At 35.1% G+C, this 16,449-nt stretch overlaps 1 protein-coding gene across 1 annotated transcript; it reads left to right on the forward strand.

Moving 5' to 3' along the window:
• Positions 1-424: 424 nt before the first annotated feature.
• Positions 425-10,594, forward strand: LOC107797108 (uncharacterized). Its single transcript, XM_016619972.2, has 4 exons — positions 425-1,222; positions 1,593-1,780; positions 9,802-9,876; positions 9,958-10,594. The coding sequence occupies exons 1-4, from the start codon at positions 580-582 to the stop codon at positions 10,339-10,341; spliced, it is 1,290 nt and encodes a 429-aa protein (XP_016475458.1). The 5' UTR covers positions 425-579; the 3' UTR covers positions 10,342-10,594.
• Positions 10,595-16,449: the final 5,855 nt, after the last annotated feature.

Here is a 16,449-nt window from a genome sequence, read left to right on the forward strand (position 1 = left end):
AAATGTAAAAATGAAAGTGCTCGAAACTAAGAGCCCGTTTGGACATAAGAATTTTTTTACCTTTTTTCGATTTTTTTTTCGAAATCAGTATTTCGCCATAAAATTTTTAATTTTTACTTGAAAATGAATTTTGAAATTTTCGAAAATTTGAAAAACTCCAAAAAGACGTTTTTCAAAATTTTCACTTAGATCACTCACAAAAATTCAAAAATAACTCAAAATTATATTCATATTCAAACAAACTCTAATTTTCAAATACCATTTTCACTTAAAACAAATTTAACTTCTTTTTGGAATTTTACAATTCTTATGTCCAAACGCTCACTAAAAGAGTTCTTTAAGTCCGGGATTGTGCTCCAATTACAAACTTGAAGGACTATTCGTATTCATATTTATATTTTAAGGACCAAAATATTCCTACTCTACTACCTAAAGGATTAATTTGGTTTTTCCTCGAAATCATGCCATAATAAATTGATAAATCAATCCACTCAGTAGAACCTCTTTCCATTTTACCTAAACCCTTCACGGAACTCTCTAGAAAACCTTGTCCTCCTCCACCACTTCCCGGCACCACCAATGGCGGCGTCCGACGTGTCCGAAGGACCAGTACGGAGCGTGATCAACAAGCGCCTCCGTGCCCTTCGCAAGAAATACAACCGCATTGTTCAAATGGAAGAATCCGTTTCTAAAGGAAAAACCTTAAACAAGGAACAAGAAGAAACTCTTCGCTCAAAACCTTCCGTCATCGCCGGCATCGACGAGCTCGAGAAGCTTCGCGAGCCTCTTGCATCCGCTGTCGCTGAAGAAATCAACCTCGCCACGTCAGTTTCTGCCCCGCCAGATAATAATTCGAAGAATGAGGGAGAGGGGGAAGTGATAATGTGTGTTGAGGATTTACTTTATCTGTTGTATTTTGGCTGTATGTTTGATGTGAAGTCGTTACAGAGTGATTTTTCTACGGCTACACTGCTGACGAGGACGCATGAGAGAGCTTGTTGCCTTAACTATGATTGTATGCAGGAGGACGAATCCAGTGATGTGATAGATCTATTGGGGGAGAAGGATTTGGACTTAATTTCAATGCTCAGTGGGCTATTAATTTCTCGACCTGTTAATTCTCCTTTGTCGCACAAGCGTGCCCTTCAACAATGCATTGAGCACGCGAAGCTTTGGCTTACCAAGTCTGATCAGCCCATTGTACCTGATTCCGATGCTACTTGTGAGTATATAGAAATTCCCAAACTAGCTGGAGTCGGCTATATGAATTCTCTATAATATTTGGGTCCTTTTTATATACTACTCAATGGTTTATCTTTTTTTGACAAAATTTGAGATCCTCTAAAACTAGATATATCCAATTTGTTTGATGAATTTTACTAGATACGTATTTGCAAAGTCATTCGGACGGGCTAGAGGAATATCTATATCCATTTTTGTTCCACTTGGACCTATTTCGATCTACTATGTAATAACTTACGTATTAGGACAAAAGGGATTTTAAAGCTAGCTATATCAATCTTTTGGTGGTTTTTGGTGGTTTTGAGATGGTGTAGATGCTTGTAGTTTTAGCTGGTTGTTTTTGCTTACAGATGCTGGTTTGAAATCGAAGCTAAATAGAATAATGTCTTCACTATATTTTACTACGGACCCTGTTAAAGTGGAGGCATCAGCTGCGAACTATGGGCCATACTCGGTGCCCATAGAAGAGTCTGTGGGTGCTGTGCCTGTCAATGAACCCGTGCAAGTGCACACGATTGCTATGCAGAGTCAGCAGAAGGTAAATTCTTACTGAAGTAAAACCTCTAATGACCTTGGGCAATGTTTTAAGTGTTGAAAAACATCTAATAAGGTTGACATATTTTTATCTTTTTTTTAAATTATTCTTTTCGCTGTTGTTATGTGTGAATACTTAGCTAGTTTCCTATGATTAGCCCTTGTTTTCCGTTGCTGTATAGTAACTTTAATTAACAAAATTGTTGAAGTTATGTTGTTTAAACCCTTGCAATGCCAGCAATTAACTTCTAAACAATGTTAAAAAAATGTACTTCATATTCCAAGCTCCCCTCCCTCCTTTCTTGGGAGGTGTCTTGATGTTTATATGTGCCAATATTGATTTTACTTCATGAGATTTCATAAGTCGTACTTATGAGGCTGTCATTTGATTTTTCTTTCCCTGTTCCAGAAGAGGGGCTTGGTTTGAAATTTTCTACATTTATGCTAAAGCTAGTTTAGCAATATAATGAGAATTTGGTGCAATAGGGTTGCTTAATTGAAGAATTGTGAATGGTAGAATTATAGATGACTCACTTATTTAATTAGTAATCTTAATCTTCTAGGCACTTTATGGAGAAGATACCATCCCAAGAACTTGTTGATTTCGGATGGTATAGTTGGCCATGAGTTGCTTATGAAAGTTATTTTGACATTAGTTTATTTTGCTAAAAATTGTTGCGTCCTTTGCTGAAGGTTTTGGTAAAACTTGCTTGCTAATATTATTTTTTTTTTATGAAAAGGTTAAAGGTTGCTTGCTAGTTTTTTTTCCCCGAAGGGAATTTCATTAAATGGCACCAAAAAGATGCATAGCAAAAAATTACAACTAAAAGGAAGCGACTGCACATAAACAAAAACTTAGTGCACAACTAAGGAGAAGACAAATCCTGATTGAACCAACTAAATAAGTTAATTAAACAAACAGTTTTAAGAGAATGGTTAGGGGTTAAGATCCCATCAAAACATCTATGATTCCCTTCATTCCAAATGCACCAAAAGATAGCAGCAGGCACCGTTGGCCAAGTTTTTTTTGATGGACTTCGCAACTCTCCATGAATTACAACTCTTATAAACCTCCTTGATACTGTTTGGCATGACCCAGGCAAGTCTAAAAACTGATATAAATGTACTCCAAATGTCAGCTGCTACTGTACAATGCACATATAACGTAATTGTTTCAGAAGTTGGAACAGTTATCAAGAAGGTATATTTGCTGTCAAATTCAAACAATTGCTAAAAAGTCGTCAAATTAGAAGAAAAGGGATGACTTGAAAATTGCCTCTTGTGATTTTAGAAGTAGGGAGACTCTCTTCTAAAATTGCATGTTACGTAAGCGACTTACTGTATTTGCTTTATGATTTTGCATAGGTATGAAAATGATTTTAAATGTTTCCATTGTCTTTCATTCTTCATTCTACTTAAGAGTTCCCATTGTCATTCATATGACATCCCTCTTTGTTATGATGTTACATTACTAGGCGTAAGGTAATGTGCACACTAACCCTTACATAACTAGGCTTCTCCTAAATTGTTGGAAGTAGGAAAAGCCTATCATTGAACCGTGGTACTTGCGTTTAGGGCTATCACCAGTACTTTTGCCTCACTTGTGTTAGGGCAATGAAAAGACTAACCCTTACCTACTGATCAAAAAAAAAAGAAGAAAGACTAACTCTTACCTTTGCTTCGCGTATTCATATCCACCTCCTTGTTCAATCCATTGCTTGCGTTCTCATTTGAAAAATAGCTACCAAACTGAACTGTAAAGACAACTTCGTCACTCCTTTACATCTCCGTTTTGTGTGTGTTCATCTGTAGGACTCAACTTTTTGTGGTTCTTTTTGTGTTGATATGTTAAACTATACTACCTTATCATGTATTTACCCATTGAAACAATCTCTAAAGTTCTAAAATGTTTCGGTACTAAGTGTATTTTAGGCTTGTGTTTGCTTGGATCAAGCATTGAAGCATGGATGTAAAAATACTTTTTTCAATAGTAGAGAGATTTATTGTCTCCGTGTGACTTATAGGTCACGGGCTCGAGCCGTGGAAGCAGCCAAAAATGCTTGTATTAGGATAGGTTGTCTACATCACACTCATTGGTATGCAGCCTTTCCCCGGACCCTACGGGATGCTTTGTGCATTGGACTGCCTTTTTACAGTGATCTGTTGTCTACTGTACACCCAAACTACTAGTCACACGACGTTCTTGTTTGTTATTACACAGGTCATAGAAGATTTAATTGGATTCTCCATGTATTTCTGCTTCTCTAGACGTCCTTGACATAAAAAAAAATGCAAATATGTACTTACATGGAATTCTTTTTGGGCAATCATATTTGCATAAATAGTTATTGGATTTTATTTAAATAACATCCAAATGTATGAGTTTTGATCCACGTGATGCTTTTTTTTTCTGTCAAAGTAATGTACCGCACCTCTGTCAAGTTCAATAGCTTCAGCTTCATGCCAATTTCTCACTCCAAAGGGAGATTGGGTAAGCTGGACGGGTTTGGTTATGATGGAATATTTAGCCCAATGCATTTTGGCCATAGTAGACTTTGGGCAAGTTGGGTTATACATTGTTTATCAGTTCAAGTCAATTTAATTAGTCCAAATTTGAGCCAGCTTGCTCATTTGACACTCCTACTCATGTTTTACTTGAACTATCTATTGTAGCTTCCTAAAGATTTAAGCTACTGAATTGTTTGCTATGCCGTTGAGCTTCTTTTATTTGCTTTTATTTTATTTTGTGTGTCTTGGGGGGTGGGGGTTTGGGGTGGGGGGTTTGAGGACTTAATTTCAAAAGTTTAGAATAGAGAGAGTAGAAATCATTTGTAGAAGATAAAATAAGAAAACTTTTTGAGATTCTTCAGCGTGGTAACTCTCTCAAGCTTTGGAATTTAAACTAGTTTGCAAATGACCTAAAATAGGAAATGGTACATAATTACATGAATTGAATGTGCTAATTGATTTTCTTAATCTCCTAATTGATCCATAATTCACTCCGATTAAAATCTTTCCATTTGCCTAAGTCTTGGTGAGCAGAGTTATTTGGTACCTGTAATGATGGGAGGTAGTAGATACTAGATGGATCAGTTTGAAGTGCGCACAAGCTGGTCAAGACTCCAACTTTTTTGTTTTTTAAAAAAGGCCCTCTAATCGATGTTCTTAATTACAGAACTTGTCAATTTTTCCTCTTTATTTTTTTTTCTTGATGAAAGGTAGGAGTATTCACATCAAGTTTGTGGGTGCTTGTCTTATACTTGTAGCTTGTTGCAAATGTATGAAATCCTGGAACGTCATAGTGACTTTGTTAGGATAGATTATAGAAATACACTCTAACTCAAAATTTTGCCTGATAAAGTAACCATCTATCTTTTTGTGCTTCTTTGTTTCGTAGAATATATGATTTGAAGCAATATGTATTGTGCTATTTGATGTCCACAAATTAGTTTCATCATTTTTTTCCCTTTCAAATTGCAATTCTTGAAGAAGCTGCTTTAAACTTATAAGGTACATGTGGCTCGGGTCATGGCTTGACTATGCTTCCACACTTGATCTAGGTGCCAAATTTTGTTTCTTAAACTTAAGATTCTAGTTATCTCCAATTAAGATGTAGTACCTACGGTGTATCGTCTATGTAGGAGACCATGCCAAGTTTATACTGGAATACCCTACAATTTGTGCAGTTTAAATACAAAATTGCCTGCATCTTCCTGATACGTAATTGAATTCTTAGGCTAGGTTAATGCTGTATTTTGTCCCGGGCCCGGGCCTTAGTGGGCCTAACGGGCCGGGCCTCGCGGTCCCGGGCTTCGTGGTCCCGGGCTCTGGCGGTCCCGGGCCTGGCGGTCCCGGTCTTCGTGGGCCTAATGGGTGGAACCGGCCCGTGACGGGCCTAAGCCCACATGGTCCTGTGCTTAACGGGCCGGGCTCGTGGGCTTCGCGGGCCTAGCGGGTTTTTTTTTTTTTTTTAAAGACAATTTCTTGTAGTATCATGGCTATATTAATATGTAGTATATATGTATATCTAATTATTAAAGTGCTTGACGAAAAAGAAAATAACAAAACAATAGTAAAACACTAAATTGTCATGCATAAATATCACTTCTTGATATTATATTGTATCTTATGTATATATATTCTCTTATATATTTTCTTTTAGTATATATATTGTATCTTATGTATATATTGTAGCTTATAAATATATTTTCTTGTAGTATATATATTGTATATTATGTATATATTGTAGCATAATATATTTTCTTGTAGTATATTATATTGTATCTTATGTATATATATTCTCTTATATATTTTCTTGTAGTATATATATTGTATCTTATGTATATATATTCGCATAATATATTTTCTTGTAGTATATATATTGTATCTTATGTATATATTGTAGCATAATATATTTTCTTGTAGTATATTATATTGTATCTTATGTATATATATTCTCTTATATATTTTCTTGTAGTATATATATTGTATATTATGTATATATTGTAGCTTATAAATATATTTTCTTGTAGTATATATATTGTATATTATGTATATATTGTAGCATAATATATTTGCTTGTAGTATATTATATTGTATCTTATGTATATATATTCTCTTATATATTTGCTTGTAGTATATTATATTGTATCTTATGTATATATATTCTCTTATATATTTTCTTGTAGTATATATATTGTATCTTATGTATATATTGTAGCTTATAAATATATTTTCTTGTAGTATATATATTGTATATTATGTATATATTGTAGCATAATATATTTTCTTGTAGTATATTATATTGTATCTTATGTATATATATTCTCTTATATATTTTCTTGTAGTATATATATTGTATCTTATGTATATATTGTAGCATAATATATTTTCTTGTAGTATATATATTGTATCTTATGTATATATTGTAGCATAATATATTTTCTTGTAGTATATTATATTGTATCTTATGTATATATATTCTCTTATATATTTTCTTGTAGTATATATATTGTATATTATGTATATATTGTAGCATAATATATTTTCTTGTAGTATATTATATTGTATCTTATGTATATATATTCTCTTATATATTTTCTTGTAGTATATATATTGTATCTTATGTATATATTGTATCTTATAAATATATTTTCTTGTAGTATATATATTGTATATTATGTATATATTGTAGCATATAAATAATTCTAAGTATAGACAAAGAAATATTGCGAAAAGAAGCTCATGGGTAGTAAATGCAGGATTTAGTGTTGTTGTAAGCATGCCTATAGCACTGGTGTTACTAGAAGCATTATCCATTGAAATTGCCATTATTTTATCGCTAAAGCAAAAATATCTACAAATATCTGCAACAGTGTTAGCTATAAATTTACCTGTGTGACGCGAATTAATTATTCTATATGCAATTATGCGTTTTTGCATTATCCATTCTTCATCTATCCAATGACTTGTAACAGTTAGGTAATCACAATCATTACCACTTCTACCAATATCAGTAGTAATAGAAATCCGATTAGGTATATGAGTAAATAAATAACGCAAATATTGTTCATATTCATGTTTGAATTTATAAATATCACTCTTAACTGTTGCGCGAGGCCAACCTTTATAAGTAGGATTAAACACTCTTCTAATATAATGAACCCAATTAGGATTAGAAGCAAAAGTATAAGGTAAGCACATAACAGTAATCATCTTTGCTAATTCTTCACGATCTCTATTTGGATCGTAATATAAAATACCTCCAGTGACAGTGTTAATTCCTGGTTGAACTAGATTTGAACCTGTACTAGGGTTAATCGCAGAATCTACACTTGTCCCCTCTAGATGCGCTTTCATTTGAAAAAATCTAGCCTTATCTCTAGGGTGTGTTTTTATGTGCCTAGTCAAACTACCTGTGCCGCTACGGTCTCCTACATATTTATGCGACATTAATTTCCCACAAGTTTTACACTTAGCCTTATTTTTTTCTCTTACTTGAGTAAAAAAATTCCAAACTAATGATGTTTCTAAGCGTTTAGCAGGTTCTCTATTAAAAGTAGGAGTTTCTACAGGTGGGTCGACCGGTGCATCACTTGGGTTATTAAGAGGACTAGTAGGTGTATCATCTAAATCCGGTGCTTGAGTTTCATCATCATCCTCATTTTCCTCATTATTTTCTAAGATGGTTTCATTAGGATAAAGAGCATTCATAATTTCATCATCTAATCTATCACCTGGTGCAACATTATGATAAAATTCACTATCGGTAAATTGAAAACAAGGGTGATCACTATCAAGAATTACGGAAGGAGGAGGACGTCTAGGTTGGCGACTACTTTCAACTTGCTTATCTTTTCTAGGTCGGGGAGCCGGGGGAAGGGTAGTTGGTTGGCCACTACTTTCACCGGTTTTATCTTTTCCTTTACCAAACATTTTTTTCAAAGTAAATGCCATATTAATTATAATTATGCAAACTAAACCACACAAAAATATATTATAAAAACGTAAGAGTTGAAACGAGTTTACCGGATTGCCGAACAACTTCTTGAAAATTGAAAATCGTTGAACACTTGAAAACTTCAATTCAACAACTTCACAATTTTTCACGAAATTTCAACAATAAATTAAGTAATTGTAGTAGAGAGATTGAGAGAGATTGAGAGATATTGAGAGATATTGATGAATTGGTGAATAAAAATGAAAGAATGAGGGGGTATTTATAGTTGAGAAATGGGGAAAAGTGTAATTATATAAAGTTTGGGGTTAAAATAAAGTTTGGGGGCCAAATGGCCATTTTTTAAACTTAAAAAACGGTCATATTTTCAGCCCAAACGGCTAGATTTTAAATATGGCCGTTTGATTTTTTTTTTTTTTTTTTTTTTGAAAAATAGCCGTTGGGCCCGCCAGGCCCGCCAGGCCCGCCAGGACCGGCCCAGGCCCGCCTGCCGGTCCCGGGCCAAACGGTCCCGGGCTCGTGGGCTCAACCATGGAGACCAGCCCGTGACGGGCTCAGAGGCCCACCAAGACCGGCCCACCCAGGACCGGCCCACCAGGCCCACCAGGCCCGTTAGGACCGCGGGCCCGGTCCGGTCCGGTTCAGGCCCGGCCCACCGAGCAGCATTACTAGGGGTACCGGTGTTAATAAACCAACCCACTCTTAGCACACTATCTTTTCTCGGTTTTGTTTTAAAAACTTTAAAATTTACATAATTCGAAAACAAAGCACTTAGGAAATAAATAAAAAATGTAGACATTCATAACGTGTGCAACAATTTATGATAAGATCATAAATTGCTCACAAGTCTAGGCTAAAGCTGCTTTAAAACCTGGTCAAAAATAAATTTGCCTGCATCTTTCTGTCTTGCACATGTCTGCTTCATGTATAGAAATTCTGGCTTGCACATGTCTGCTTCGTGTATAGAAATTCTGGCTTGCACACGTCTGCTTTATGTATAGAAATTCTGGCTTGCACACGGCTGCTTCATGTATAGAAAATTCCGCGTAGTTCAAACTACATCTCAATGAGAGAATGAACTAGTGAACCTCATCAAAAGGAACTTGCTGACCTTGATTATCCAATAACCTTTTCTACTAGCAAAGCATACAAGTTTTTACTTCATTTTGCACCTACTTGCATAGTTGGCTAGACTTTTGGGACGCTTGAGATATAGCGATAATATATGTGTTCTACTGCTTACACCAGCTTGTTGTGTTATTAATAGTTTATTTTGACTCATCCCGGAAACAAAAGGGTTTACTTCAAAAGGCCGCTGGGCAACACCCTGTTTGCAGATAAAAGTGTTTATTGTATTTATTTTTTAGCATTAAGACAATTGATTCATTGATTGCACAGCACATAAATTTTGGATTGAGGCTTCCGTGATTGATTGTTTCGACCATAATTTAGAACTGAATATGTATAGATGCTTTTGTAACTCGTTTCTTCTGATTTTATTTATTTTCTGGAAGTACTTCGCTATCCTTTCTGTCTTTATCCAACATCCAGCATTAAATGTTTTTCAGGAAGAAGAGTGCTTAAGTTCTCAAGGAAATCATACTAATGAAATGCATGCTAGCACTGTAGAAGAAATCCAGCAGGTATCCATCTTATATCAAGCAGATTGTCCTTGAGTGCTTTTATTCAATAGATTTATTCGACATATGAATTACTTGTTGCAGGGGGTACAAGGGGAAAACTTGTCTGAATTGCCTGCTGAAGCAGAAGAGGTCACACCTGAGGCGGAAGGTGTTAATAATTTGAAAGATATGAATTTCAAGGAGCAACAGTCTGTTCCCCGACGGTCATATCAGAATCAGAACTACAGGGGTCATCACAATGGGGATGGAGGAGGCCGTCGTGGATATTCTAATGGTCATGGAGGGCATGGCAGGGAAGGGTCCTACCAGAATGGCCGCAACCAATACTATGATCAATCTGGTAATTACTACCAGAAGAGCCATAACAACAATTATAGGGAAAGATGTGGAAGGGGTACTGTTGGTGGGAATTACAACCCTCATGCTTCAGGTGGTCAAGCTGCTAATTTCTCTGTTGATGCATAACCTTGTTTGGTTGATTACCGAATTTCCTTGGTAGCGTCTCGTTGGGGGATGGGGGGTGCGGATTTGGTGGTCAGTCTGTTACCTTGTTAAATGGAACACATATATCTCTTAGTTGAAGAATAGTTGCAGCAGCTTCAACTTCGCTAATTGAAGATAAGTTTTGGTTATCAATTTTCTTAGACCCTAGTCTGGTCTTTACTAGTTTGTTCTTGTGGCCATGGATAGTTTAGGTGAAGTGGATTAGTTTTTACTAGTCAATTCAAATAATAAATTATAGTATCTTAGTTTTGGTGGAATACATCGACAGCCTCTTAAACATAATAGAATATTTCCTTTAGACACTAAGGGCTATTACAGTTGAGCACCTGAATATATGATAAACTGTTCCTATTAGACATTCGTTGGGGAGATTTTTGGGAAATGACTCTTGCTTTAACGGGGGGAGTTTGTTTTCAGTTGTTTGGGTTCCTTCTATCTGACATGTCTTTTCTTTTTGTTTGTTATAAAGGCCTTATATGTGATGTATATTATCAAAGGAGGTGTCATATTTTAGGTGGTTAACTTATTCACGTAATGGGTGCTTGAGAACACGCATAAGTTTTTCCAAAGTTTGAACTGGAAATGTATAATAGGACTACTTTATCATTTGTTCAGGTGTTCAATCATGATATGCCTTAATTTGAGTGACTAAATGAAATGTATTGACAAGTTTGAGGGGCTGTTGATGTATTCTGCTATATAGGCGTTTGACTTGGCATGGTTCTTGAAATGTTTTTTCACGTTTTGACCAACTTACAGATTTAAGCACTAATTTCCTCCAAAATCATCAATATATATAATTGAGGGAACATAAAAGATGACTTGGCACTTCATTTAAACCATCATTCCCATTTATCTTTTTTCTAATTTTTTTGCTTTCTTGTTAGTATATTTTTTAATTTATCCTGTTGTAAGCATGGGCGAAGCTACGTAGTCCCAATTCACTACCCTTTATCGAAAATTTACACGGTATATATAGGTAGAATATTAGATTTTAGTGATATATAACATATATTGAACATCCTTTATTGGAGATTTTTTATATTTCTTTAAAGTTTGAACGCTCTAAATGAAATTTCTGGCTTCGTCACTGGTTGTAAGACTTAAAGTCTATTAATTACTACTCCAAACGTTCAAAAAACGCAAACACCGATTCTTAAACAGTTTTTTTTCATATAACTAAACCATCGTTTCATCAACTGACGGTTATATTCCTATTTCCCGGTCCCCACTAATGGTTCCTGAACACTCTCATGACAAATAAACAGAGTTTTATAGCCTTGAGATTCCACCATGAACGAGAAAGCAAGAGTTTCAAATGCTAAACGTATCAATAGACTTCTCTGCTTCCTCTTGGGTTCGCTTTCTTTTTTGCCATTTGCGGTAAGATTACTTAATATTTTTCCTTTACAAACTCAAGTTTGCTTTTCCCACTTACACTCCATTCATATTACTTATTATTGCAAAAATTAATTTGATTACTGCAGATTGCGAGCATTTTAAATTTTTTTATTGGTAATACTAATATAATCGGTTGTTCTATCATCTAATTACGCGGGTAGAGGGGAGTGATATATATATATATATATATATATATATATATATATATATATATATATATATATTGTCTAAATTGAACATTGGTGCCATCCTAGGCCTCATACAAGATCTTTCTAATTGCTGGAGCAAAGCCTATATTATTAAACTTCATGAGATCTGTAATTTCATATTAAGAATACTAGATTAAGGGTGGCAAGTGGGCCGGTTAGGCCCAGGCCCGCAAGCCCATATGGGTAGTGGGCCTAAACGGGCCTACCCGTTTAAGCCCGGGGCCAGGGGGTTTGAGGCCCATGTGGGCCGGTTCAAAGAAAGTGTCCGTTAGGACCGGGACCGTTTAGGCCCGGGACCGGCTCCTAAGTGGGCCGGTTCAACCGGTCCTAACCGGGTCCAACGGCTATAATTTAATTTTTTTTTTCTTTTTGAAAATCTGACCGTTGGCTATTGAAAATAGTCGTTATGGCTGCCAAAATAGCCGTTGGCTATTTAGAAAATAGCCATTTAAACCCCCTCCCAACTTTATTTTAACCCCAAATTTTTTATAATTACACTTTTTCCCTATTTTCGGCTATAAATACCCCCTCGTTCTTTCATTTTTCTTCACCAAATCATCAATCTCTCTCAATCTCTCTCTAATTTTTTTTTCTAAAATTGGTTACTTTGTTGTTGCAACTTGTGTGAAAATTTGTGAAGTTGGTGAATTGAAGTATTCAAGTCCTCAAGTCTTCAACGATAATTAATTTCAACAAGTTGTTCGTCAATTCGGTAAACTTGTTCCAACTCTTTAGTTTTAATATTATATTTTTATTTGTTTTATTTAATTATTTTGTATACTTATAATTAAGATGGCATATTCCTTAAAAAAATATTTAGTAAAAGTAAGGAAAAATCCAAGAGTGGTGAATCTAGTGGCCAATCTATTGCTCTTCTAATTCCCCGGCCTCCCCTACCCAAACCCCATACCCGCCCTCCACCTGCTTCTATTCTTGATAGTGATAATACTTTATTACAATTTACGGATAGTCAATATGTGCATAATGTTGGTGGTGGTGAACGCTTAGATGATGAATATATGAATAATCTTTATGGTAATCCAACTATAGATGAAGATGATGAGCAGTAAATAGATTTAGATGAAACGCAATCGGATGATGATACACCCACTAGTCATGTTGCTCAAGTTAACCCAACTAATCCAAATGATGCCCCAGATGATCCCCCTGTTACTACCCCTACCTTTTCTAGACAACCTTCTAAACAAGCCGAAATATCTCTTGTTTGGCCATTTTTTATTCAAATAAGAGAAAAAAATAAAGCTAAGTGTAAAACTTGTGGCAAAAAGTTAGCTTTTAACAATGTATGTTACTTGGGGGAAGGGGGGAAAGTTTGAGGAGACACATAATGATACACCCTCAAGATAAAGCTAAATATTTTCGTATGAAAGCTTTGGCCGAGGGGACAAGTGCACCTAGTCAGGCTGACCTTAGTACCGGGTCAAATCAATTTCAATCGGGAATTAACACTGTTACCGGTGGTATTTTATATTATGACCCAAGAAAAGATAGGGAAGAATTGGCAAAAATGGTTACTGTTATGTGCTTACCATATAGTTTTCCATCTAACCCCCACTTTGTGCATTATATTAGAAGAGTTTTTAATCCTACTTATAAAGGATGGTCTCGCACAACCGTAAAAAATGATATTTATAAATATAAACATGAATATGAACAATATTTGCGCTATTTATTTACTCAAAAGCGCATTATTACTTTAGAATAATTAATTCACATCACACATGGCAGTTTATTTCTAGCACAGTTACGGATATTTGTAGATAATTGTATTAGTGATAAAATAATTTTAATTTCAATGGATAATGCTACTAGTAACACTAATGTTGTAGCCTTGCTTACCACAACATTAAATCCTGCATTTAGTAATATTTTTCATGTTAGATGTATTTGTCATATTTACCATTTAATTGTGGGTGATGGTATAAAAATTTTAAATGTTGAAATTGAAAAGGTTAAAGTGGCTTTTAATTGGCTTTTTTATTCAAACCGTAGAAGTAGACTTAGAAAATATTTTAAAAGATGCGATGAATTTGGCCTAAGAGAAAGAAAGGTTCCTAAACCTTGTCCAACTAAATGGAATTACATGTATGACAGTTTAGTTATTGCATATGAATATTGAAACCCCATAAAGTCAACGTTTAATGCTCATGTAAGTGATGATGATGAGCACCTTACGAATGCGGATTGGGCTAATGTTAAAATGCTTGCAGATTTTTTAGAAACATTTCATGTTGCTACAAATGAATTTTCTGGGCAATATTATCCGACTATTTTGAACTGTATAATTTATCTTGTAGATCTTGCAAATTTATTTGCTCATTTTTCAGAGGGTGGAGAAATTTATGAAGTAGCTATTGATTCTATGAGAAAGAAATTTAAAAAATATTTTTTCCCTATTCCCCCTATTTATGGTATTGTTGCCTTGTTAAATCCTACTATGAAATTACGTGGTCCTCAATATTGATATCGATCTATTTGTAATGGTTCGCACTTGCACCTGAGGAGTTTTCTACACTTTCGGACGCATAAGCCTCAATTAAAATAAATGCTCTAATTATTTATAGTGCTTATCAAATTGCACTAGGTAATGCTAGACCAGATATTTCAACTCCTTCTTCTTCTAGTTCTCAATCATCTAAAAGAACTGCACAAGTAAGAACACTTAGTTCTTGGATCGAGTTCAGGGGTTCTCAAAGTTGTACCACTAGTGATTGTTCACAACTACGGATTGAGCTAATGTTAAAATGCTTGCAGATTTTTTAGAAACATTTCATGTTACTACAAATGAATTTTTTGGGCAATATTATCCGACTATTTCGAACTGTATAGTTTATCTTGCAGATCTTGCAAATTTGTTTGCTCATTTTTCAGAGGGTGGGGAAATTTATGAAGTAGCTATTGATTCTATGAGAAAGAAATTTAAAAAATATTTTTTCTCTATTCCCCCTATTTTTGGTATTGCTAGCTTGTTAAATCCTACTATGAAATTACGTGGTCCTCAATATTGATATCGATCTATTTATAATGGTTTAACACTTGCACCTGAGGAGTTCTCTACACTTTCAGACGCACAAGCCTCAATTAAAATAAATGCTCTAACTATTTATAGTGCTTATCAAATTGCACTAGATAATGCTAGACCAGATGTTCCAACTCCTTCTTCTTCTAGTTCTCAATCATCTAAAAGAGTTCCAACTCCTTAGTTCTTGGACCGAGTTCAGGGGTTCTCAAGGTTGTACCACTAGTGATTGTTCACAACTAAATGAGCTTGAAGTTTATTTGTCATAGGGACTTGAGCAGGAGAATCCCGACGTCTCATTTAATATTTTGGAATGGTGGAAGGGCAAAGAAAAACACTTTCCGGTCCTTTCAAGGATGGCCTGATACATTTTAACCATTCAAGCTTCAACAGTGGCATCAGAGAGCGCTTTCAGTCAAGCAAGACTACAACTCGGTTATTATAGAGCATCTATGAGGGAGAGCTTGGAAAAATCAGTACTTTTCAGAGATTGGATCTGTTCGGAACGAAGAAATTTTGGACTTGCTGAATCACAACCAGAGGTAGACGAAGCTTACGAAGAAATGCTAGCTGAACTTGCGGAGGAAGCAGCTTCGCCCGGAAGCGGTGATGAACAAACTTCTTTTCCACCACCACCAACGGAAGCTCCTCCGAACCTTGATGGATTTATGAAATTTGTAAGAGATACCATGTGAAATTAATATGTAACTTGTATTTTGGCACATCTTGATTAGTTTCTTTTTCTTCTCAACGGTGGTATTAGCACCTTGGTTGTCATTAGCACTTTGGTTGTGCTCCTTCCATTGGAGGGTGGAAGCGAAGAAAGATTGGATCATGTTTTCTTAATATTATAATAATAAAAATTATAACGCATTCCTTTGAATATTTTTGTACAATATTTTGTGTTCTAAATTTGAATTGGAAATTTCTTAGTCACAATTATATAGTATAATTTACAAGAAAATGCCTTAGATAAAAAATTTAAATAAATAAATAGCCCCACATATTATATATATATATATATATATATATATATATATATATATATATATATATATATATATATATATATGTGTGTGTGTGTGTGTGTGTGTGTGTGTGTGTGTGTGTGTGTAATGTATAAAGTATATATATATATATATATATAAGCTATATAATTTACAAGAAATTGCCTTACATAATTTTATTTTTTTTAAAAATAGTTAAGGCCCATTTAGGATCGGGCTCGACCCACATAGCCCGGACCATTACTACACGGTCCTGGTCTGGTTACACCCAAAAGCCCGTGAAGTTCCGATCCATTTAAGTCCGATCCACGAAGACCAGGTCTGTTTGAGCCCATATTGTTTAAGCCCGGCCCGCAAAGCTCGTTTGGGACCGGGCCCGGACCGTTTGCCAGCCTTATACTAGATAAAGAGT

Source organism: Nicotiana tabacum, chromosome 16, assembly GCF_000715075.1.
Source record: "Nicotiana tabacum cultivar K326 chromosome 16, ASM71507v2, whole genome shotgun sequence".
NCBI lineage: Eukaryota > Viridiplantae > Streptophyta > Magnoliopsida > Solanales > Solanaceae > Nicotiana > Nicotiana tabacum.